The sequence below is a fragment of the Lolium rigidum genome, chromosome 3 (genome assembly GCF_022539505.1).
Source record: "Lolium rigidum isolate FL_2022 chromosome 3, APGP_CSIRO_Lrig_0.1, whole genome shotgun sequence".
Lineage (NCBI taxonomy): Eukaryota > Viridiplantae > Streptophyta > Magnoliopsida > Poales > Poaceae > Lolium > Lolium rigidum.
The window spans coordinates 174,980,641-175,005,571 of NC_061510.1; the positions used below are offsets into that span (position 1 = coordinate 174,980,641).

Sequence of the window (24,931 nt, forward strand, 5' to 3'; positions counted from 1 at the left end):
GGATGAGGTGGCGGGCTGCTCGCATAGCGAGCAGCTCGTTCTTCTGCCCGAGGAGGTCGCCTAATCGGCGGCGACCGGCCCGGCAGGTCGCCTCGTGCTCCTTCGTCACGCGCGTGAGGTTGGCGAGGCGCTCCTCGATGGCGGCGTTGATGTTGGCCAGCGCGAGGTCCTCCTCGTTCACGGGCTCCTCCTCCGCGGCGTCCACGGCCTTGTACCAGCCGTCCGCGGTCTCGTGCCAGCCGTCCGTGGCAGCCTCCACCTCGGCAGCGACGCGGAGCGCGTCCCCTTCCTTCTTCGCCGCCGCCTCGGCAGCGACGCGGAGCGCGTCGTCGTCGGCGACCCACCGCGCGTCCGCGCGCTCCTCCTCCTCCGTCCGCGGGAACCTAGCCCGGGCGGCGAGGGAGAGCTTGGCCCACGTGGCCTGCAGGGTGCGCGGCATGGCGCCGGAGAAGGTGGAGGGGGAGAGGACGGCGGAGAGGGTGTGCTGCGGTCTCTGGCCGCCGCCGTCTTTTATAGCCGGCGGGCGGGCGGGAAACTTGGGCGCGAGCGCGCGCCAAAGGGTTTTCGCGCGCGCGGGAACATTGGTGCGCGCGGGAACTTTCCCGCGCGTTCCACCGTCCACCATTGATGTCCCGTCGGAGGCCTGCCATGGCGCAGCGCCGCGCGTTGAAGACGAACCACGTGGCGTCTGTTTGGGTCGCCGCGTTGGGCGCAGCGTGCGACCCAAACGGACACGCGGACGCGGGCCGCTGTCCGCGTGTCCGCTCGGCCACCCAAACGGCCCAAACCGGACGGTCCAGCGCGTCCGTTTTGGTCGCGCGGTTGGAGATGCCCTTACGTGCTCATATTTGCAGCTGCAATATTGGTGTTCAGCCAATTTTGCCTGCCGGAAGTGACATCATGCCTCGATGGCCCGTGGAGAAAAAAACTTCAAAAGGCATTTGTCACAGGTAAACAGTTTGTAAACACTCTTATTATGACTGAGACTTGGGAAATACATGCAATGTACCAGACTGTAACAAAAACAAATTTATTTCGCATGCGCAGCTTGATTTTTTTTTCAAGAATCCGTGGGTCTTCTTACATTTGTTGATATGACCAAAGATTAAGAAATAGTGCACCTCAGAAGCACCACCAATGAATCGATCTTATCAGCGAAAGTGAAAGAGTTAAGTGCCCACGCGGACTATACCTGTTCCTCTAACAACGAAGCTACAGTGCAAGACCTGCCCTCAAGAAGCATGCGGTAGGATCAGCTGTCAATCCCTTCACTACCTGACCTATGTTCCACTACTGTTTTTACGTCCATTGAGATCAAGAAAGATTACTCGCCCAAAATGTTGGATATAAGCTGTGTCACCAGCTCTAAATATAGTACTGCAGTAGTAAAATTTGTACTCTGCTATAGCCTTCACATCCACCCAAATCATGAACCATATGCTGAAATATAACAAAATATCAATGCTGCTATCTATTCTTCTGTAGCAATAAGGATTTCTACCTACACTATCTAATGATTCCTCCATGCATGTGGTGGTAACCTCCCACGAGAGCGGCGTGAGCCATGATGCTGCACCAAACCTTCCTAGTAGTTCTATAAAACTAGAGAGGAACTTCTCCCGGATCATAGAATTCAGATGAAAAGAAAGAACTTCTCTCAGATGATAGAATTTAGATGATTTCATCCGGATAACTTCTTTCAGATCCTGCTTTACACAACCACACAGCCGAACTGCAAAAGTAAATCAAGAAGTTTAAACCGTATATACTGTTTGTGCTCGCGTTACTGTCCAGGTAACAAAAGTACGTGGAATTGGATTCCAAATTGATACTTTATCTGTACTTTTATTTTGCACACAGCGTCTCCAGACAGTACAGTACAGCACATAACACACAGACATTTACCTTCTATGTATCGATCGCCTAGTACTGCGGTGGTAACCCCTATATACTAAGCTTGGGACGGTAATATACACTCGCAAATTTCTTTGTAATGGAGTCAGCGCACGCCATTCTTATTCTTTCAGGCGTTGCCGGGTTGTCCAGTGGGAACCAGTCCAGATGGCCCTCCTCAGCCCTGGCCGCAGCGATTGCGTCTTTTATTGCAAATAAGACGGCGGAACCAAGGAAGAACGGTGGCTCTCCTACAGCCTTGGATGAATGGACGGCCCCTGGATTCGGAACGCCCTGCAGTGAAGAGAATAGCGTGCAAATGAAGATAAATGTAAGCTCCAATTATTCTAGTTCAGCATGTGAGGGGGGACAGCTAGGAAGTTAATAGGCAGGTGATATTCTAGTTCTGCATGTGAGAAGTATTGTCACTCCAATTATTTCTTCCATATGCCTATGGCTACTAGAATGGTGGAAAACCATGGTCAGGCATCAATTGTCTTTCTTTTTCACAAAAAGACATTTAACTGGTTACATTTAAACACAGAAAGGCAGCACCATGTAGAATATAAGACAGCTGATTACCGTTAAGGGCCAGATGTATGATTTCATATAAAATGATTTTCACGATAGCTGGTGAGCACGTTACATTATGTGTAAAAAAGCAATTTTGAACTATTGCAGCAAACACCCCAGATGTTGTTGTGGAGCACTTATATTGTTGCAGTACAAAACAAACAGAACCGGGTTTTTTCTAAAGTGAGGAAAAAAAATAGAAACTGACCTTCAACAGTGAAACTTTGAAATTAAGAGGTATATCATTTATAGAGGGTATTTTGTAAGAGCCAGGACCACAAGTGAAAAGGTGTCCAGGTCGGATCCACCTGTGGTTGTCATCCCCCCATTTTAGCTCTTCCATGGCTGCCCAACCCAAACCTTGGATGAAAGCTCCTTCAATCTGAAATAAGCCATAGAAGTGAAACAATAACAAAAGGAAATATGCAGGTGAAGGATGTCGCTGCTCCAGAATCCTGTTCTACCGTATCCTGTAAAAACATACCTGACCAATATCAATTGCTGGATTAATTGAATAGCCGAGATCCATGACAATATCAGCTGTCCTTGTGTGAAAATCCCCAGTTAGCGTGTCAATCTCAACTTCTGCAAATGCGGCTCCATAGGTGAAATAGCTATATGGAGTTCCCTTGCCAGAAACCCAGTCAAACCCAATATGGGGGGTAATATAAAACCCATGAGCAGAAAGATCTACCCGTTCCATATAGCATGCTTCAGCTAACTGGGAAAAAGTCCATACCAACATTAATGGAAATGCTAATATTTTTACAGCTGGAATATAACTTTTTTCAATTAGTTGTGTGTAAACATGCACCTAGTTTAGATAGGAATATCAGGAAGCGTCATCAAGCCAGTTGTAGCAATCAAGTATGCAATAGGAGTATTTTTGGCTCACATGCTCACAGCTCGCTACTACTTTTTCGATTGTGTTTTGGCTAGCGTGGAAAAAAATTGGATCGTGTTTTGGCTAGCGTGGAGTGGGAACAAAAAATCCCATTGGTCTCGGTGAGAGCTTTACCTCGTTCAGGGTCTGATCATACACCTCTTCTTATTGATTCGGGAAATCATGCACATCTAGGTAACAATGCTCGGTTTTCTTTTTAGTTATCTTGGTTTCAACAAGAGGGGTTTTATGATATGGTGGCAGCTGAATTGGCTGCAGGTCCAACGGGGGTTTCTCCAATTGATACTTGGCAAAAAAAGATTAGGCACCTAAGAAGATTTTTAAGGGGATGGGCGAAGAACTTAAGTGGGAAATATAAAGTAGAGAAGGAGAGGTTACTTCAAATTATTGAGGCCCTAGATATTAAGGCGGAGACTTGCCCTCTATCTACTGTTGAGAGGGATCAGTTAAAATTGGCTAATGATAACTTGAATAAGCTTAGAAGGTCTGAGGAGAAAAAATGGGCACAAAGAGCAAAAGTTAAGTATGTGCAAGAAGGAGGCAATAACACAAAATACTTCCACTTAATTGCTAATGGGAAACATAGGAAGAAGAAAAAATTTCAACTTGAACAAGAAGAAGGTACGATTGTTGGGGATGAAAATCTTAAAACATATATTACTGAATACTACAAAAAACTTTTTGGTGAGCCGCAACACAGTTCAGTAGTAATGGTAGAGGATAGAATTGATGGTATTCCTCAAGTTTCCGCGGCTGAAAATGAGACTCTGATCAAAGACTACTCTTTCGAGGAAGTTCATGAGGCGATTTCACAGATGAAGCGAAATAAAGCGCCAGGACCAGACGGTTTTCCGGCGGAATTTTATCAAACTTTTTAGGAAGTAATAAAATTGGATTTGATGACGCCTTTTATTTCTTTCCAAAGAGGAGAACTACCTTTGCATCAGCTAAATTTTGGGGTTGTTACTCTGCTTCCAAAGAAAGACAATGCAACACAAATTCAACAGTACCGCCCTATTTGTCGACTTAATGTGATTTTTAAGATTTTTACTAAAGTTGCCACCATTCGTATTTCTGAGGTAGCTCATAATGTGATTAAACCTACTCAGATTGCGTTTATGCCGGGTAGATATATTTTGGAGGGAGTAGTGGTGCTTCACGAGTCTATAATGAACTACATAGAAAAAAGCTAGATGGTGTTCTTTTTAAAATTGATTATGAGAAGGCATATGATAAGGTAAAATGGCCCTTTTTACAACAAGTTTTGCGTATGAAGGGGTTTGATGAAATATGGTGTAGTCGGATTAAACAATATGTTCAAGGAGGGAGTGTGGGAATTAGGGTGAATGATGATATTGGCCACAATTTCCAGACTAGGAAGGGTTTGAGACAGGGAGATTCTTTATCTCCAATTCTTTTTAACATTGTCGCCGATATGCTAGCCATTCTTATTGCTAGGGCTAAGGAAGCGGGACAAATAGGGGGCTTTTATCTCATCTTGTTGATGGCGGCATTTCAATATTACAATATGCTGATGACACAATTTTATTTATGGAACATGACATTGCCAAAGCACTTAATATGAAGTTGATATTATGTATGTTTGAGCAATTATCGGGGTTAAAAATTAATTTTCATAAGAGCGAGATCCTTTTGTTTCGGTAAAGCAAAGGATACTGAACAACAATATATGCAAATTTTTGGTTGTGAGGCAGGAGTTCTACCATTTAAATATCTTGGTATTCCTATCCATCACCGAATTTTGAGAAATGTTGAATGGAATCCGGTTGAGAGTCGTTTTGCTTCAAAACTAGAATTTTGGTGGAGTAAAATGCTTTCTTACAGGGATAGATTGGTTCTCATTAATTCGGCATTAACAAGTTTGCCAATGTTCATGTTATCTTTTATGGAGATCCCAGTGGGGGTTAGGAAAAGATTAGACTTCTACATGTCCAATTTTTTTCTGGCAATCTGATGAACAAAAGAAAAGATATAGACTCTCTAAATGGAACATGCTTTGTAGGACGAAAGATCGGGGGGGCCTGGGTATTGAAGTTTTGGAGTTAAAAAACAAGTGTTTACTTAGTAAATGGTTATTCAAAATCCTTACTGAACAAGGTATGTGGCAAGAAATTCTTCATAACAAGTATCTACATTCTAAAACTTTAGCGCAAGTTGAGGCCAAACCTACAGATTCACCTTTTTGGAAAGGTCTTATGAAAGTGAAATCTGATTTTTTTAGTAGAGGGTTTTTCAAAGTTGGTGATGGCTGCTCCGTACGTTTTTGGGAAGATGTCTGGCTAGGGATGTACCTTTAGCATAACAATATCCCTCTCTTTATAATATAGTTCAACATAGAGATGTTTTGGTATCTACAGTGTTGGCTCAAACTCCGTTGAATATTACATTCAGGAGAGGCCTAAAATATACTGAGTGGTTGCATTTGTGTCAATGACTAATTACCATCAACCTTACCGATGAACCTAATAAGTTTGTATGGAAGCTTACAGATTCGGGACTGTTCACAGTTAAATCTATGTATCTTGAGTATATGAATGGTCATACTAAATTTCTGCGTAAATATTTATGGAAATTGAAATTTTCTTTAAAGATTAAGATTTTCATGTGGTTTCTTAACAACAAGGTTTTACTTACCAAGGATAATTTGGCAAAATGTAGATGGACAGGGTCTCAAAAATGTTGCTTCTATGATGCAAATGAAACTATTGAGCATTTGTTCCTTGCATGTCCTTTTACTACTATCATTTGGAGGATGATTTACTTTGCTTATAACATTCCGCCACCAATGAGTATCAATAATATGTTTGGGAACTGGTTGTATGGAGTTCCAAGAAAGATAAGAATAAAATTAGGATTGGTATATCTGCTATATGCTGGACAGTATGGAATACTAGAAATGATATGATTTTTAATAATCTGAAGGGCACTAACTTTTTGCAGGTTATTCATCGAGCTATGCATTGGATACAGTTATGAGCTTTCCTGCTACCGGAGGATCAGCGCAAGGATATGGATACTGGCTGCAACAAGCTGCTGATGGTTACGCAGGATTTCTATTACCGTGCTACTGGATGGCGACACATTAATATGATAGAGTATGGCTAGCCTATTTAGATGTCGTTGTTTCCGTTGGTTGATTCATGTTGCAACCTTGTCGGATCCATGATTGTAATTTCTCTTTTCATACTTTTTGTTCTCATACTTGATACTTCGTGATCTTTAATAAAGGGCCGTGTGCATCAATTGATGCAGAGGCTGGAGCTATTGCTCCTTTATCTAAAAAAAACTACTTTTTCGATAAAGAAAATATATTAATATCAAAATGATACCAATTACACCCAGCCTCTGCAACAACGCACCACCCTAATGGCACTACGGATGCACACAGCCAAAAAAAAACTAAGAAACAAAAATCCCGCTACATCATCTCGGGCCTAACAACAGCAATACATCCACCGCCAAGATAACACCTGAAATAGAGACTCTTCAAAAACGACGCCTCCAAGAAGGGAACGATGCTCTAACACCGTCGTCGCCCGATCAGAGATCTTATTTTTTCACCCTGAAGATAGTCCCCACTCTCAAAACAATGCCTCCAACAAGGTCATTGCCAGGCACAACCAGTTAAGGCCAGACCTTAGCCCTGAAAGGTAGGACTCTGAACTTCACATGTGTTGTCGCCCCCACTTTCATACCGCTACTGTGAATCCCGAAACACCAAGCAAGTCTTCCAACAGCGCGGAGACTTGAACCTCCCTTAGCTAGTCCTCCCCTCCGTCCTTCATGAAATTCTCTTCTTCCGACTTTCATCATGGATCCATAGTCATTTGATGTCAACACAGAAAAAGAGCTTCCCGCCAGAACCAAACGGTCGGAATAAAAGCATGGGTGCGCACGACCGAATACCACCGATCCAGCAAACTCCAGGCAAAAAAGCACTGTTACATTCGCCGGTGGAGCCTTCCGGAACTCAACACACCGGCCAGATCACGAGTCCAGGCCTCGGTAGGTCTTCCTCTTCACGCAAGAGAGGCCCTAGGACCGCCGCCTTTATACAGGTCGGACCGCCACGTCGGTGACCATCCCGGGCTGGCCACTCCAACCCTCCACCAGCGACACCGACACCGGCTTCCAAGATCCTCCATCACGCCGCTGGAATGCGGTGATAGATCGATAGATCCACCACGACCAATCGCAGGCCGACCCTCTCCGGCGAAGAAGAGGGCCACCTCCACTGTCGTACCCAAGGCTGGTGCCCCGGGCGGACAAGAGGCGGGGGGAAAGTGGCGCAGATCATGGCCTGGCCGCTGCCCGGCGGCGGGGAGCGTTTAGGAGGGGTCTTAAAATGGGGAGAATTTCACTTCCCGGCATCTGCGTGAGTACCAGGAACATAAATTCGCGTCCATGAGGATTTGAACTCAGGTGCTGGGTTTGTACATCCACTCCCCCAACCAGTTGAGCTAGGCTCACTTCCCAGCTCGCTACTACTACCAAGGGAGAAGGCACAAAAGCTATTCCAGCTCATCTATAGTTCCACAAAATGAGAACCAATAATGTGGTAACATTACCTCAGCAAAGGATTTGTGGTTCCCCCTAGTGGCAATGGGTTCCATCCGAGCCTTGATTTGTTGGCAAGCATCCAAAACTGCAGCACCATACAAATCTGAACTGGCGGAGGCTGCTGTTGGTGAAGCATTTGGAACCTAAGCATATGAAATGTGTGATCATCCAATTGTTGATAAATAGTAGAAGATATAAATAAATCCAAAGGTAAATAAATATATGTCGAATGTATAGGGGGTTTTGTGCCCATCCTTACCGGCAACGGGTTCCAAATCTCACCTTATCTGTACTTGTCTCTGAGATAAATACACAGCTTAGAGGGATATCTAGGGACGACGCAGCAACTTGGGCCATCTTTGTGTGTAAACCCTGTCCCATCTCAACCCCACCATGTGTTACCAGGACAGTACCGTCAGTGTAAACTTGCACAAGAGCACCAGCCTGCAATTCATCCATCAAACTATGTTAGATTGAATATAAATGTCGACAACCATAATGTTTTTTACTTATTTAACATTTTCCAATGGAACTTCTATAATTTTTACAATGACTCATATTGTCATGGTACTGGAGCATACACTGGTGAAAAATGTCTCTTACTAATGAAATTTCATCCCATCCCAACCCAACCCAAAATCCACAGCGAGCAAGGTATGTAATCCTGCAAATTCTTTCTCTGGTACCAGCGCCCGCAACCACGATGTGTCAGTGACATGGTACACACTGCTGGCAAAATAGTATAAGTGGATGTTTACGGGAGTACACATGCAGTGACAAAACGCCACCTCCCACATGTGATTTTTTTTTTCGATAAATGGAATATGTTAATACCGCGAATATACCAATTAGACCTAGCCTGTGCAACAACAAATACGGATGTACACAACCCTACTAAAAAAGAAAAAAAAAAGAAAAACAAAAGATCCTACAGTGATCAAAACATTATAGCTGCACTGCCAAGAAAACACCTGGAGTCCATGCTTACACAACAATGCCTTCAACAAAGTCATTGTCAGGCACAACCAATAAAAATCAGACCTTAGATTTTCACTCCGGAGCAAGTTCGGCCTCTCAAAGAAATGCCTTCAACATGGAGCACAAGTAATTAAGGCCAGACCCTTGATTTTTACCCTCAAAGATAAGACAATGTACTCCTCTTGTGCTGCCGCCCACACTTGCCGATGTCGTTGGTGCAAGTCAAGAAACATCAAGAAAAGTCTTCATCTCTACGAAGACTTAGTCCACCATTACTAGACCTTAGACCTCAGTTGCCATGACATTCTCAGGCACCTTCATGAAAACCGAAAACCAACATGTCCGTTGATGACAACAGCCAGTGAAGCTTCGCGTCACTCCTGCACAGCCAGCAATATGGGTGCACATGACCAAATTTCATCCGATTCAGTAATCTATCGGCAACAGTCGTCCAATGGAGATCGCCATCGGAGCCTTCCGATTCCCTATTCAGCTATCGGGCGCAAGGCCCACCAAGGAACTAAATTTGAATGAATTTGAGCTATAAGTGTGTCATGCTTTTGTTGAGATGGTTTATCAATCCTAAGAAATAATAAAGTTGTTCATACAAAAGATTCTAGTGCGCCTATAGTAAACAAATCAGGGAACAAATAATCCCAATTGAATGGATTCGTTTTCCATCCCTCTCCATACATTTACGACAATATAAATAATGCAGTATTACATTCAAATTAATCCCAATAAACATTTAACTAGGAAAACATGAAAACATTTTCTCACAACAGGTGTCGTATGCATTTCTGACACGAACATCAGAGCATGTGGGATGTATAACTTAATCTATGTTGAATAACTTGTATTATAGCACATATTATGGAATCCCCAAACATGAAATAGGCAGAACTGCACAAAGCTAGTAGAGCTTGGTATGTGGAGTAAGTGAGGTGAGGGGAAGCTGTTCACCTGATTCATAAATTTGAAAGTGAATGATATGCCAAATTTTGTGGGGACAATAGCAATGCCTCGCTTTCTCCAACGATTATTATTGTTGAAAACATTTACATCTTTGCGAGCCTCCACAAAATTGCAAGATGACTTTAGTTCATTCCAAACCGAATGTATTGTACAATTCTGGAGCAACTGGCCATAATAAAGCACACTTCCCTCACGATGGAAGTTAAGTTCCTGTAAATAGTATATCAGTTAACCAACAATGGTGTGCCAAGGCTAGCACAATCCACAAAGATGTATTCGCTTACTTTTATCTCCTCTGGATTCCGATTGAGTTCTGTAGCCATGTGTTGAATCCAATTTTCTGCAATCATCATACCTTGTGGACCCCCAAAACCTCTAAAGGCAGTATTGCTTGGGAAATTTGTAAAGCATACCTTCCCACCGACTCTGATATTTGGTATATCATAGACATTTTCCGAATGAAACATAGCACGCTCCAAGACTGAAAGGGACAGATCTAGTGAGTTACCACCGTTGTTATAAATTTCGAGGTCTAAGGCCAGTATCTTCCCGCCATTGGTAAATCCAACCTAAAAGATCAACTATAATTAGGTAAAATACAAAAAGGAAATGAAAGTTCAGTATTAGTCATATATATGAGCTAAGTATCCACTTGTCATTGTCCACAATGGACTTCAACATTACATGACATTAGGAGAAAGCGTCAAGATGACACAGGAGTCTTACAACGAAGCAAAAATATAAATAGAAGAAACAACCAGGGTAGCCAAAGAGCAGAGAAACCAAAAAAAAAATAGGCTGTATGCCTCGATCGCTAGGCTTTCCAACTTGTAAGTTGCTGCGTCAGGAGGAATTATCAGTTTGCATTCGTATCTATCTTACTAACCTTAAAACATGGTGCATATGGAGTTGCCGAGTCCTCAAGACCCAATTAACCAAGTTGCTGAGATTATTTACTATGAACTCAGGAAATCACACACGACTAGTAACAATCTGACTGAAAGGAATGTATTGTTTAAACTCTGTACCTTATATTTCCCGAGGAAACTGTGCCTCTGCCCAGTTGTCATCATGTCAACGTCCCTGTCCAAAACAATCTTTACTGGCCTTCGTAGACAATAGGAAGCTACAGATGCCGCAGCAGCAAATATTGCTGATCTTGTTTCTTTTCCACCAAATCCACCGCCAATACGCTTAGTCTTGCAAACAACTTTTGATAGTGGAAGACCAAGTGCATTCGCGACATACTTCTGATGCTTCTGGGGAGCCTTAAGATAAAGGATATTTAGTCAGCTAAGCCTAAGAGTATAAGACGAATTGCAAATGTAACGTTGAACAACACGTACTCACAAGAAAGTAATTAAGTGCAACCTCCAGTGGGATTTAATCGACGCGGGTTTACCTACTCGTATACGCTAGCGTTGCCTCCACTCCGCGTTGATCTAACCCGGCCCATCGTAAGTTTGAGGCTCCGATTCTTCTAATGATTATACTATGGCACAATCAAATGGAAAAGGATGTCTATAAGACTTTGCCATATTTTTTTCCGATAAAGGGAATATATTAATATAAAAAAGATACCAATAACACCCAGCCTCTGCAACAACGCACCACCCTAATGGCACTACGGATGCACACAGTCAAAAAAAAAAAGAAAAAAACTAAGAAACAAAAGTCCCGCTACAGCATCTCGGGTCACCGCCAAGACAACACCTAAAATACAGACTCTCCAAAAACGACGCCTCCAAAAAGGGAACAGTGCTCTAACACCGTTGTCCCCCGCTCAGAGATCTTAGACATATGTCCATGCATGTTGTTTATGCCTTTAATTTTATTTTATTGATGGACCTCTCCCTTCGTGTGTCTTTATATGAGGCATGTCATTCTTCAGTTGTTGATCCTCGGATGGTGCTAGTGAGTCTTGTGATATGCATAAATACAAATCTTGTGTATTCTACTTGGCTCACTAACACCATCCCGTGGATTTGTATGTTCAATATGTAATTATGAGGCATGTTCTTGATCTTCATTTTTGGTCTTTTTCAAATCTTGTTCAACCTATTTGGCTCCCTAGCACCATCGTTGCTTTGTTGCAATGGCCGATGATTATACTCTCGCACCATCTATTGGCCAAGGGTGCCCATAAGACCTAGACATATGTCCATGCACATTTCTTGCCCATTTTATTTGGTCTTATGCCTATTCGTTTGCTTCGTGTGTCTTTATATGAGGTTTTGCATCTTTGTGCAATTAATTTGCTTCATTTTAATTTTGGTTCCTTTTGTATTGCAATAGCCGATGATTATACGATGTCACCATTTAATGAGAAAAAAGTGCTTATAAGACCTTGTCATATGTCCATGCAGTTTGCCCATTTGATTTGGTCTTTAAGAACTTTTTTTTTCCTCGTGTATCTTCATACGAAGCTTTACATCTATTGTTTACCTATATGCCGATGATCAAAATATTGTGGCATTATTTGGGATCCTGGGATGGTGCTAGTGAGCCTTGTGATATGCACGAATAGGAATCATGTGCATCCTTTTGCATACGTACTTGATCTTTCTTCCAAATGCCAAATATGGTTTTGATCTATTGTTAACATAACTGATCATGCAAATATGGATCCATGCGCAAACCGTGGCCAAGTTAGGTGCGGGAATTAAGAAATTTGTCATAGTATTTAGGAATGACCTTGAAACCATCACGGTATGTTTTAGTCCAACATGTTGTGCCTTTAAGTTGGAGAAACCAAATGGTGCCCAGGCTACATGTAGCCTACTATTCCTCAAAATTCAGAAACAACAGTTTGAAGTTTCAAAAATTCTAGATATATTCAATGATGTATATTCTACAAATTTGCAAAATCTCGAAGAAAAATACTTAGTATTCTAGGCTACACGAAAATGACAAAATCTGACAATCTTGGGAGACTTGAAAAGTTGAATTATTCACTATTTCATATCTACAATTTTGTTAATTTTGCACTGCCCAAATTACAGATTACCTCACACAGATTTTTTGTACAGTGATAGAATGAATCATTGTCTACATCTCAGAATTTTTGTTAATTTTTAAAAGTTTTAAATTGTTGATTTTGAATTTTCAAAAAAGGGCTACATGACATGTAGCCCGTCCTACATTTTGCCACTCTCCTCTAAAGTTGTTCATATATAGTTGCGTCCACTTGTGTCTTTGATCTAATTGTCGTTTCTTTCGTATAATTATTTCTAAGCTATCTCCTGTAGGGAAAGATGTGGCTTCATGGAGCATACATAGAAACAATAATCAATTGGGACAGTTTGAAGTCACCCTCGAGGACTTCATTGTTCAAGTTTCCAATGAGAGATAAACCGAATCTATTTTCATAGCCCCAGAGCGATATAGGATGAAACCTGAGATGAAATGCCATTGCTACATGTATAGTGTATGAGGTCACACCTACTTCTACTACAAAGACTGCACAAAATCATCTTCGTCTGATGGTGAGTACCACAACCAAAGAGATGCCTACAGGGTCATTGTCCATTGCCCACCCGTGGAGCCAGCGTGTAGTACATAGCTACATACCTAGGTAGCTAGCTACATGTTCTTAATAATGTGCCACTTCTATGTAGAATTGTATCTATACTATCTAGGCTAAGCATTTTGTTTTTTAAATCCAAATACTAGTAGCATGTGTCCTTGAAGCTGCTCTACCAGTAGTAGCATTACCGGCATGCGTGGCAGCGTGCAACGCCAACTTGTTACCAGTATGTGGACTACTGGTCGTGTGTGCAGACGACATGCAACCATTAAGCCATTACCGTTGGCGCATTAGCAGCCGTGTGCGTTAGGCCGTGACTAGTAATGAAATTCCACATGCTACCAGTAGTGTGCCTTTTCTATTAGTGTCACATGTGATGGGAGAATAGAAATTCAACACGTGAACAGAAGCATAACAAGCATACATATATATGATATGACTAAAGAGGGGAAAACAACAATTTTAGGATAAAATACGAAAACTAGGACTCGAACTCGAGACCATGGTCTCTAATAGTGTATCAAACTTCATGCACTAGCCAACGTAACCAAAAGCCTGAACTTATGAAAAAAAAAGCTAGTGAAATTCACTTATACACTTCAGAACAACTAACACATCTTTCTTCCACCAACACACCTCTCATCCGAATCGTAAGAATGCAATCTATGGAGGAGTCTGCGTTCGAACAATTATCGCTTCTTTGTACCGTTGATGAGCAAGATAACTTTTCACCGGACGTCATTCCTACTAGGCCCTGTTCGAAGCACGTTGTTGACCTCGAGCCCTTTCACTATGGAGGAGGTGTGGGAGGTGGTCTGGCACCTCTCCCAGGGAAAGGACCCCAGACCAGATGGTTTCATGGAGGAATTCCTTCAATCTTGTTGGGACATCGTCAAATCTAATGCCTTGACAGGATTCGACAAAATCTGGATCCCCTCTGTGGGCATGGATTTCAGGGTCTTAAGGACTTAGAAACCCTACTTCCCAAGAAGGCGGGCGCATCTAGGTTGAAGGATTACCACCAAATCAATCTCATCTTTGTGAAAGTGGTGGCAAATACGTTGGTAATGTTGTGAATGACCAACTAGTATTCACAGAGGGCCTTATGCCAGTACATGTACATGTGTGACAATGTGCAGGTAAGCCCCTCATACACTTGGGAATAACAGAAAAGGGACTATACAACTCTAACACCCCCCCTCAAACTCATGGTGGATCAACAACACTGAGTTTGGAGAGAAAGAAAACATGCTGTGCTCTAGTCTGAGCCTTCGTGAAGAAGTCAGCAAGCTGAAGCTCTGAAGAGACATAATGAAGAGCCATAACCTGATGATGCACAACATGACGCACATAGAAGGCATCAACACCGATGTGTTTGGTGAGCTCGTGCTTCACCGGATCACGCGCAAGCTGATGGCACCAGTACCGTCCGATAAGAGCGGAGTCGGAGCGTCATCAGAAACACCAAAGTCCGCAAGTAACCAGCGTAACCAAGTCACCTCAGCCGTCAAGAGAGCCATCGCTCGCAACTCAGCCTCAGCACTCGAACGAGAAACTGCAACCTGCTTCTTGGTCTTCCAAGCAATGAGAGAGCCACCAAGAAAAACACAGTAGGTAGAAAGAGACTTGCGATCCTCTGGATCACTAGCCTAGGTAGCATCTGAGTAGGTCTGAAGCTGTAAGGAGCTAGAGCGAGGAAAGAAAAGCCGACGGGAGATAGTGCCACGAAGATAGCGAAGGACACGAAGAAGATGACTATAGTGGACACTAGTGGGAGCAGCCATGAACTGACTCAGAATGTGGACTGGGTAGGAGATGTCAGGACGTGTGACAGCAAGGTAGACAAGACTCCCAACCAAGTGACGATAGCGAGTCGGGTCCGGAAGAGGATCACCATCAGTTGAACGGAGGCAGACATTGAGCTCCATAGGAGTCTCGACAATGCGCTCATCACCAAGAGCGGAACGAGTGAGAAGTTCCTGAATATACTTCTCCTGGGAGATATAGAAGCCATCGGAGGTAGAGGAAACTTCAAGCCCAAGAAAGTAGCGGAGAGGACCAAGATCAGTCATGAGAAACTGATCGCGAAGACGGGCCTTGACAAAGGCAATGTACTCAGGGTCGTCACCTGTGATGATCATGTCATCAACATAAAGAAGAAGCAGAGTCCGAGCACGAGAGGGTGTGTGGACAAAGAGCGCAGGATCATGTGCGCTAGGGACGAAACCAGCAGCGATGACCACAGAGGCAAAATGCTGAAACCAGGCGCGAGGGGCTTGCTTAACGCCATAGAGAGAGCGCCGGAGACGACAGACCATGCCATCGGGAACAGAGTAGCCATGAGGTGGCTGCATGTATACCTCCTCACTCAACTCACCGTTAAGAAAAGCATTATGCACATCAAGCTGAGAGACAGACCAGTGACGAACAGAAGCAACGACAAGAAGACTACGAACAGTGGTCATGTGAGCCACTGGAGCAAAGGTCTCGTCATAGTCACGGCCATGCTCCTGCTGAAAGCCGCGAGCGACAAGTCGAGCCTTGTAGCGCTCAAGAGAACCATCAGAGCGAGTCTTGACCTTGTAGACCCACTTGCAGGTGATGGGACGAACAGAGGAAGGAGGAGTGACAACATCCCAAGTGCCAGTACGCTCAAGAGCAGCAATCTCCTCAGCCATCGCTAGCTACCATTCGGGATGAGCAAAGGCATCCCGATAAGAGGTCGGCTCAAGGGCAGCAGAACGACCGTAGTGAGTGGGAGAATAGCGATCAGGAGGAGGACGAGGACGAGCACGAAGATGATGAGTCGGCTCGGACGGAGAGGGCATCGCATCAGAGGTAGAGGGCATGTCAGGAGAAGCAGCATCATCCTCACGGGGACGACGGGAGTAGTGAAAAGGGTAGGGAGGGACGACCGTAGTCGAGGAAGGTGACAGGGGAGAGGAAGGTGTAGAGGGTGGGGACGGTGGTGAGGGAGGAGAGGGAGGTCTGGCGGGTGGAGGAGAAGAGGGTGGTGAGAGAGTCGGCGGAGCAGGGACCGGAGGCACAGGAGGAGGTGAGTCAGGAAACATGAGAAAAGAGATATCATCCACCGAGAAGGAAGAGGAGGAGGGACGCGGGTAGAAAGGACGGGACTCATCAAAAGTGACATCCCGAGATATGCGCATCCGACGACTAATATGATCCCAACACTTATATCCTTTGTGCTCAGGGCTGTAGCCAAGGAAAACACACTCAACAGATTGAGCACTCAGCTTGGTGCGTTCCGTGGAGCAAGAAGAACATAGCAAACGCAACCAAAAAGACGAAGGGTCGAGTAATCAGGAGTGTGACCAGTGAGACGCTCAAGAGGAATACCACCCTGCAAGGCTGTGGAGGGCTGAAGGTTGATGAGATAGGTGGAAATAGACACAGCCTTAGCCCAAAAGTGAGGAGGAAGAGAGGCAACGATCATCATCGCACGTGCCGTCTCAAGCAGGTGGCGATGCTTGCGCTCAGCCACGCCATTTTGGGCATGGGCGCCAGGGCAGGAGAACTGGGCAAGAGTACCTTGCTCTGCAAGAAAACCACGCAACAGCTGGGAGATATACTCACCAGCAGAATCAGCCCGAAAGACACGTATAGGCGTGGAAAACTGAGTGTGAACCATGGCAGCAAAACGCTTGTATATCGAGAGAACCTCGCTGCGAGAAGTCATAAAATAGATCCAAGTGTGGCGAGAGAAATCATCGATAAAATTAACACATTAGCGTTAGCCTCCCTTGGAAGCAAAGGGAGCGGGACCCCATACATCAGAATGAACCAAATCAAAGGGACGCTGAGATACAGACTCACTAGTAGGATAAGGTAACTGGTTTTGTTTACCAAGCCTACAGCCATGACAACCCTGAAGCGAGACATCTCCTGAGACAGACCCCAGAAGACCTCGACGAAGTAAAGACGACAAGCGAGAACCACAAAGATGACCAAGATGATGATGTCACTGCTGAAAGGAGGCGGTAGTGGAAGCAGCAAGCACACGTGGTGCAGTCGGTGAAGTGGTGGAAGAAGGAACATGAAGCCAGTCAAGCTCCCAAAGTCCCTGGGAGTCACGACACCGAGGGCCAGCCCCAACCAGTGCCCGAGTGTGTGTGTCCTGGACAGAACAAGAATCGACATCAAGAATGACCCGACAACCAGAATCAGTAAGTTGAGCAGCGGAAAACAAGTTCATGGTAAGACGGGGAACATGAGAAACATCAGGAACGGAAAAGGATGGAGTAGAAAGAGTGCCACGACCAGCAACAGGAAGACAAGTACCATCGGCAGTAAGAACACGAATAGGAAGAGGAAGAGGATGAAGAGAAGAAAGAGAGGAAGAATCAGGAGACATGTGAAAAGAAGCTCCAGAATCCAGAACCCATGAAGATGTACCTGACTGTGTAGAGGAAACAGCCGCGGAGGCAGCAGTACCCGTCGAAGCAGAGCCGGAAGAGGCAATAAGACGCTGAAGTCTCGCTATATCCTGCTCAGTGAAACCGGTGGTGACAGGCACTGAAGGTGGAGCACGAGGAGGCACACCACGCTGCTTCTGATAGCAGCCAGACTCAAGGTGACCAGGCCTCCGATAGTGTGTGCAGAACCAAGGAGGACGAGAGCGACCCCCACCGCGAAAAGGACGGGGTCCTCCAGAAGTAGCAGTCGCTGGTGTGGGCAGAAGCGGCGGTGCAGGTGCAGTGGGAACTCGAGCAGCAAGAACAGAAGGTGTCCCAAGCAGTCCAGCACCGCGCAGACGAGTCTCCTCAGCACGAAGCTCAGTCAACACCTCTGAGATAGGAACACGGCCTCGAGCAAACAACTGGGCACGACGGGGCTCAAACTCGGGACGAAGTCGAGACAGGAACTCATGGATCCTCTGAAATTCCATATCTGAACATACTGTCCGGCAACACTGGCAAGTACCACAGACAACACTGCGAAGAGAGTCAAGCTGGCGCCAGATCGCCGCACTCTGGGTGTAGAACTCATCAACAGTAGAGTCACCCTGCTCAAGATCATGCTCCTGACGCAGCACAGACAAATACAGAGAATCCCCAGAGGGCTGATAGCGCTGACAAAGGTGAGACCACATCTCAGCGACAGTAGCGAGGCCCATGAACTCAGAAGCAAACTGTGGCTGGACACTCTGAGAAAGAACGGCAGCAACCCTGGCATCCTCATCACACCACTGAGTAAAGGCAGCCAAACTGTCACGGTAAGAGCCAAGTGCCTATAAATATGCAAGTACGTGCTCCTCATATGCCTCATCAGCAGCAGTCTCTGCAGACTTGGCTGCATCCCGGTCAGCCTGAGAAGCATCCTCAGGAAGGGTCTGTGGCACGGACGGCGGGGTAGGAGGCACAGGAGCAGTGGGGCGCGGCGGACAAGAGACCTCGCCGGTGAGAACACCCCACAGCCGAAGACCACGCATGTGAATGCGCATAAAGGCAGCAAACTCTCCATAGTTGGTACCATCGAAGATCACAGGACAATGAGGGATACTCACGTAGCCAGAGGACGCCATTTTTTTTGTCAGCCCTCAGATCTGGATCTGGCCCGATCCAGTTGTGCATGCTCACGAGCAGAAGGGCTCGGCAACACTTCACGAGCAGCCAAGGCTATCCAGATGAGGGCTGGGCGTCGCCGGAGATGGCCGGCCGGAGCAAGCGGCGTCGGGACAGGGCAGGGACGGGTCCGGCCGTGGGTCGCCTGGACGGGGCCGGCCTTGGCGGGGAGGGGGCCGGTCGGAGGTGGCCTGGATGGGGCCGGCCGGGGCTGGAACGGGGTCGGCCGGAGGTGGCCTGGACGGGGCCGGCCGGGGCCGGAACGGGGTCGGCCGGAGGTGAGGTCGGCCGAAGCTTGGCCGGCTGGCGCCGGGTTTAGCAGATCGGGGCAGAGGAAGATCCCGAGCTCCAATACGACGAAAAAGAAGGCTGAAAGAGCTCGATCCCGACAAGCACGGGAGAGAAGGAGGAGAGTGGAGCAGCGGCGGCCGGAATAATCATCGGCGGCGGCGCCGGATCGAGCACGGAGTTGCAGCGTGCAAAGAGCTAAACCTAAAGCTCTGATATCATGTTGTGAATGAGCAACTAGTATTCACAGAGGGCCATAGGCCAGTACATGTACATGTGTGACAATGTGCAGGTAAGCCCCTCATACACTGGGGAATAACAGAAAAGGGACTATACAACTCTAACAGGTAACACGTCTAGCAACGAGGCTAGGTGATCTGGCTGAGGCGAACCACCGCGCGTTCATCTAGACCTGTTGCACTCATGATAAATTCATGATGGTACATCAAATGCCTTGATACCTCCATAAGGTTAATGAGACACACACATTGCTCAAGTTGTACATTCTGTATGTGTTCAATTCAGTCTCTTGGGCACTTATTTAGAGGTGCTGCATCGAGTAAAATTCACCCCCTCTTCCCCGAATGGATCACCGTTCTCCTATCCGCTGTAGCACACACATCATGTTGAATGGCAAGGCCAGCCCCCTATCTGGCACATGATAAGCTTTCGACAAGGTGATTCGCTTTCACCTATGGTGTTCATCTTAGTGATTGGCACACTCAACCGTCCCTTGGGATGAAGAGGTTGTTATTTCGGCGCCTTGCACCTGAGATCTTGTCGCGAGCGATTCGCTCCATATGGGAGCTACTCGCGTTCTTTGGAAACGTTGTGGGTTGTACACCAAGTTTGCTAAGTGTTTGATGTCTCTCATCGGTTGCTTGGAAGAGAAGGCACTTGAGGTGTTTAACTTGAGCCTTCTAGAATCTCATTTGGAAGCCTTGGGCCCCATCCGAGGTCAAATTCTTCCTTTGGCGGGCTTACCGAGATCACTTGTTGCTAGACTCTAGACAGATAGGATCGTCGAAGCTTGTAGTACCCTTCAAGTTGGACGCTCCATGACCTCGAGGAGGTGATGGAGCATATCCTTGTCGGCTTGGCCTACCCTAGGATCACATGGCACAAGGTGCTATCTTGGGTTCGGTCATGTGCTCCTATCCCCACCGTCGAGGATAAGTTTGTGGAATGTTGGCGGCCGTCTCGGCCCCTACAACGGCTCATAAGGGTGCATCTTTTGGTGATCATGCTCATGGCTTGGTGGCTCTGAAAGTTGTACAACACGGTCATCGTCGACGATGGCCTGCTTGACACAATCAAGGCGGGTGTCAGATCGTTGGCCGACAGGTGGGGGCATCGGGTTTTGTAGCACTACTTGCATAGTCGTAGCTTGAAGGGACGCAGATTTGTAATTTTGGATGTGTGTATATGTGGATTTCACTAGACCTTTCCATTAGTTCGGACTTTCAATTGTGTTGGCTAGTGCATGAAGTTTTACATCATATTAGAGCCAAGGTCTGGAGTCCTATGTGGCGTAATTTATCCTAAAATTGCTGGTGCCCCCTCGTGTGATCTCAGGTGCGTCTCTTTTGTGCCGGTAAATAACTTTTATCTATCAATAAAACGAAACCCAAAGCTTTTGAATTTTCTCCAAAAATATCATTTTATTAATAAAAAAATATAATTTTATTAACGACCCATGCCATTCATGCTATTAATTCAAACTAAAGAGTAGAGCATACTTGAGTAGATGAGATCATATGAATTTCATTTCCAGAATCAACTGGCCAGACAAGAGTGCATTGAGGTTCCATGTAAAAGTGTTCTTGACCCCCAACTCGAATTTCTCCTTCTATAATTTTATCGCATGTATTGGACGCAAAACATTGTTCAACATCCCCATTCGAAAGGCATCTTGTGGTATTTGGATAAAAGCTACCAGCTTTGACAGCTTCCTCTATTGAGAGTATTGCTGGCAGCTCAGAATACTCGATATTATACACTATATAAAAGACAATCAATTTACTACATCTCATATTGATTTGGGTACTGTTGATGTGCTAATTTCTTGTGTTTTACTCTTTCCTTTACCTGACGCGTGTCCTTCATTTGGTGCTCTTGGTAATTCCAGTTTTTCCTCTCTTTTTTTTGAAGCAAAATAGGCTACCGGCTACCGGCAAGGTCGTTTCCTTCATTCGTATCAACACGGGGTTCTCCCGGTCACCGCAGGACATTCCATAATTTGGCACGTCATTACTTTTCTTACGTACGTGTCTTTACGGTATGTGCTCTTTATTCCCACGATTTGGTCAAAGCGGTTTGGTCGGTCTAATTCCCACGATGGAACAATCGACCTGACTCTCCACTGCCCGCACGTATCCCTATCGCGGGGTCGGCGCCGTCCTCTCCCCTAACCATCATGGCCTGTACCAAAGGCAGCCATCGGGCCCTCTTCTTCTTTGCAAGCGGCGGCAGCATACTGCTTCTCTCCCACTAGAGATGGGTGGCGGCGTGGTGGGGTTCAGAACCCTCCTCTACTTCCTATGGCAGCGAACAGGCGTGGTGGTGTCATGCCCTTATCGCCTTCCTTCGGTGCCTGGTGTCGTGGAGGAGGTCCGCAGCCTCCACTTCTTTCTATGGGAGAAGCTGACGCGATCGGTGACTGTGGTGAGTCCGCGCTCTCTCTCTCTCTGGATGTGGCGACAACTGCAACGTCTAGGACGAGATCGACCTGCGCCTCCTTTGGTTCCTACCACGGATTCTCCGTTTGATTTTGCTTGGGTGTAGTTGGGGAATAAGGAGAGCAGAAAGGCTTGACTGAAATTTTGGGCGTCTCTCCTGCAGAGGCGGAGTAGTCCAGCGCCGGCCTCCTACAGGGTGTGCAGCAGCTGGTCGCCGAAGCCCCTTAGAGCATCTCTAGCAGATCCCGCAAACGCGCCCTGCATCGCCTCTATGCGGTTTTTGGCCAAAAAATGGACCAGGGTAGATCCCGCATAGCCGCCAAAACCGCAAATTTCGATGCAGGGGCCGCCATCCGCGTCGCCCAAAACCGCACAAAAGCAGTTTTTGGTGCCCTATGCAGGCCGGTCTGCATCGCGTGCGAGGCGTCGGTGCGAAGGGAAAAAACTCGCGCGAAGGAACTTTCAGTCGCCCCCTTCCGCGAGCAGCGCCGCCGCCGCGCGCCGCCGCAGATCTCGGGCACGTCCGACCTCGCCCCCCGCGTAGGAGCGCCTCGCCGGCTCGCCGCACCGAATCGCCGCTCGCGGGTGGCCGTCGGCGACCCAATCGAGCGAATCCCGCCCGCGATTCGAGCGCCGCCGCCCGAGATTCGAGCGCCGCCGCCCGCGATTCGAGCGCCGCCGCCGTCGCAAGGTATGCTTGTTCTTCGGCTTGTTCTTCGCCATTTCTCGCCGGCCTTCGCCCACCTCACTCGCGGCTCCTTTGTAGATGCCGTTGAGCCCCGCGGCGCTGTTTTTAATGGAGGATTCATCGGACTCCTCCGACTCCGACATGGACGAGCTGCTCGACGACGACATGGAGGACACAGTGGTGCTTGTCGCCGCGAAGGAGCTCGCGGACAGGCAGAAGAAGGTGCGGGGCGGCTCGAAGGTCGGCCGCCTTTGCATTCCACGCAACCGCAAGCTCGGCAACGACCCGTTGATGCGCGATTACTTCGCCGAGGTACCGACATATCCTCCTCATCTTTTTCGCCGCCGGTACCGAATGCGGCGATCTCTTTTCAACAAAATTGTGCGAACTTGCGAGACAAATACTCGCTATTTCAAGCGCAAGCGCAATGCTGCCGGATTGTTAGGTTTCAGCGCGCATCAAAAGATCTCCGCGGTCATGCGGATATTAGCTTACGGCATCCCGGCCGATTACGCCGATGAGTATCTTCGCATTGGTGAAGATACATCAATGGAATCTGTCCGGCGGTTTTGCAAAGTGATGATTCGTATGTATGGCCCTGTTTATTTGCGAGCCCCCAATGAACAAGACACGGTGAGGCTGATGGCACAAAATGAGGCTCGAGGTTGGCCGGGAATGCTAGGCAGCATAGATTGTATGCATTGGACATGGAAGAATTGCCCGAAGGCATACCAGGGCATATATTGTGGCAAAAGCCATGATCCAACAATTATTCTTGAGGCTGTTGCCTCTGAGGATCTATGGATTTGGCATTGCTTTTTTGGTTTGCCGGGTTCTCTCAATGATATCAATGTGCTGCATAGGTCTCATCTTCTTGCCCGGCTAGCTAGTGGTGATGCCCCGGCTTGCAACTACACCGTCAATGGCCATGATTACACAATGGGTTATTACCTTGCCGATGGCATATACCCGGAGTGGTCAACATTTGTGAAAACAATCAGAAATCCTCTTAGTAGAGCTGAATCTGAATTTGCAAAAGCACAAGAGGCAGCCCGAAAGGACATTGAGAGAGCTTTCGGTGTTTTGCAAGCTAGGTTTGCAATTGTGAGAGGTCCCGGTAGGTTTTGGGACAAAGAGACCCTCAAGGATATCATGACAACTTGTGTAATTCTTCACAACATGATTATCGAAGATGAGAGGGATTTGAACTTGGAGTTCTTCTTTGACAATGTCGGCACTAGGGTGAAGCCAGCCCGAAATCCGGATCAAATTGAAGCATTTCTTGAGACATACCGCAACATTGAGAATGCGGGATCTCACAAGCAACTCCAGGAAGATCTGATTCAGCATCATTGGATGAGGCATGGTGGCCATTGATGAACATTTTTCACATTTATTTGATGTATGATTCAAACATTCATTTGTATTTGTAATAATTTGTTTAATTATTTGGATTTGAACTCTTGTTGTAATATGGATTATTGTTGTATTGTGTGCTGAACTATGAATTATTATGTTTTATTCTGTTATATTATGCATTAGAAATAAACTAGGTTGAATAGAAATGTTGAAATGTGCAAAAACCCTGTTTTGCAGTCTAGTATACAGGTTTCGTGCAGTGCTCCGGTAGCAGATCTCGCATGCGCAAACCGCATAACAGCATATTCCCGAATATGCTGTTATGCGGTTTGCGCATGCGGATCTGCTCGCTCGAGCAAATTTCGGCCTGCATATCGCGTTTTTCGCGGCCTGCATACGCGCGTATGCGGTTTGCGGTTTGCGGGATCTGCTAGAGATGCTCTTATGGTCATCCCTGCGCCTTCCGTCAGCCCCAGGATTGCTCCTAGCAGTTTTCCAGATCTTCCCGCTCCCCCGGAAAACAGAAGCATTATTCCCTGGCGTTTCGTTGACAAGGGCGATGAGGGGCACGAGAAAGCTGGCAGGGCCAACCTTGGATGTCAACGATTGGTGAGATGACTGTGGCTCCAACGAGCCCTTTTCCTCTCTTTTATAAGTCCGCCTTGGAGCCTTCGTGTTGCAGCCGCTGCATCGGATTCTTCGAGCTGCGCTTCCGGTTTATTCTTCCTATATTTTCCTTTTGTCTTTTGATTATTTTGATTTATTCTCTGATGCTTTGGTTCTTGCAGATCTGTGGCGCGCAGCCGTTTTGCTGGACTCCTTGCCGGCCGGCCTGCCGTTTCCTGCCTGGCGCCGGTGTAGTCTGCTATGCTTTTGTGTCTTCCTTATTTTCGTCGTTGTACAGCA

General features: G+C 46.4%; 1 protein-coding gene across 1 annotated transcript in view; it reads right to left on the reverse strand.

Moving 5' to 3' along the window:
- Window positions 1–1,944: 1,944 nt before the first annotated feature.
- The window catches only part of LOC124695835 (xanthine dehydrogenase-like), a 58,922-nt gene continuing 35,935 nt past the window's right edge, over window positions 1,945–24,931 (reverse strand). Inside the window, 9 exon segments of the mRNA XM_047228647.1 lie at window positions 1,945–2,187; window positions 2,675–2,848; window positions 2,951–3,187; window positions 7,960–8,094; window positions 8,234–8,395; window positions 9,893–10,114; window positions 10,189–10,473; window positions 10,933–11,172; window positions 21,040–21,285. Of these exon segments, the coding sequence (XP_047084603.1) occupies window positions 1,945–2,187; window positions 2,675–2,848; window positions 2,951–3,187; window positions 7,960–8,094; window positions 8,234–8,395; window positions 9,893–10,114; window positions 10,189–10,473; window positions 10,933–11,172; window positions 21,040–21,285 (1,944 nt within the window).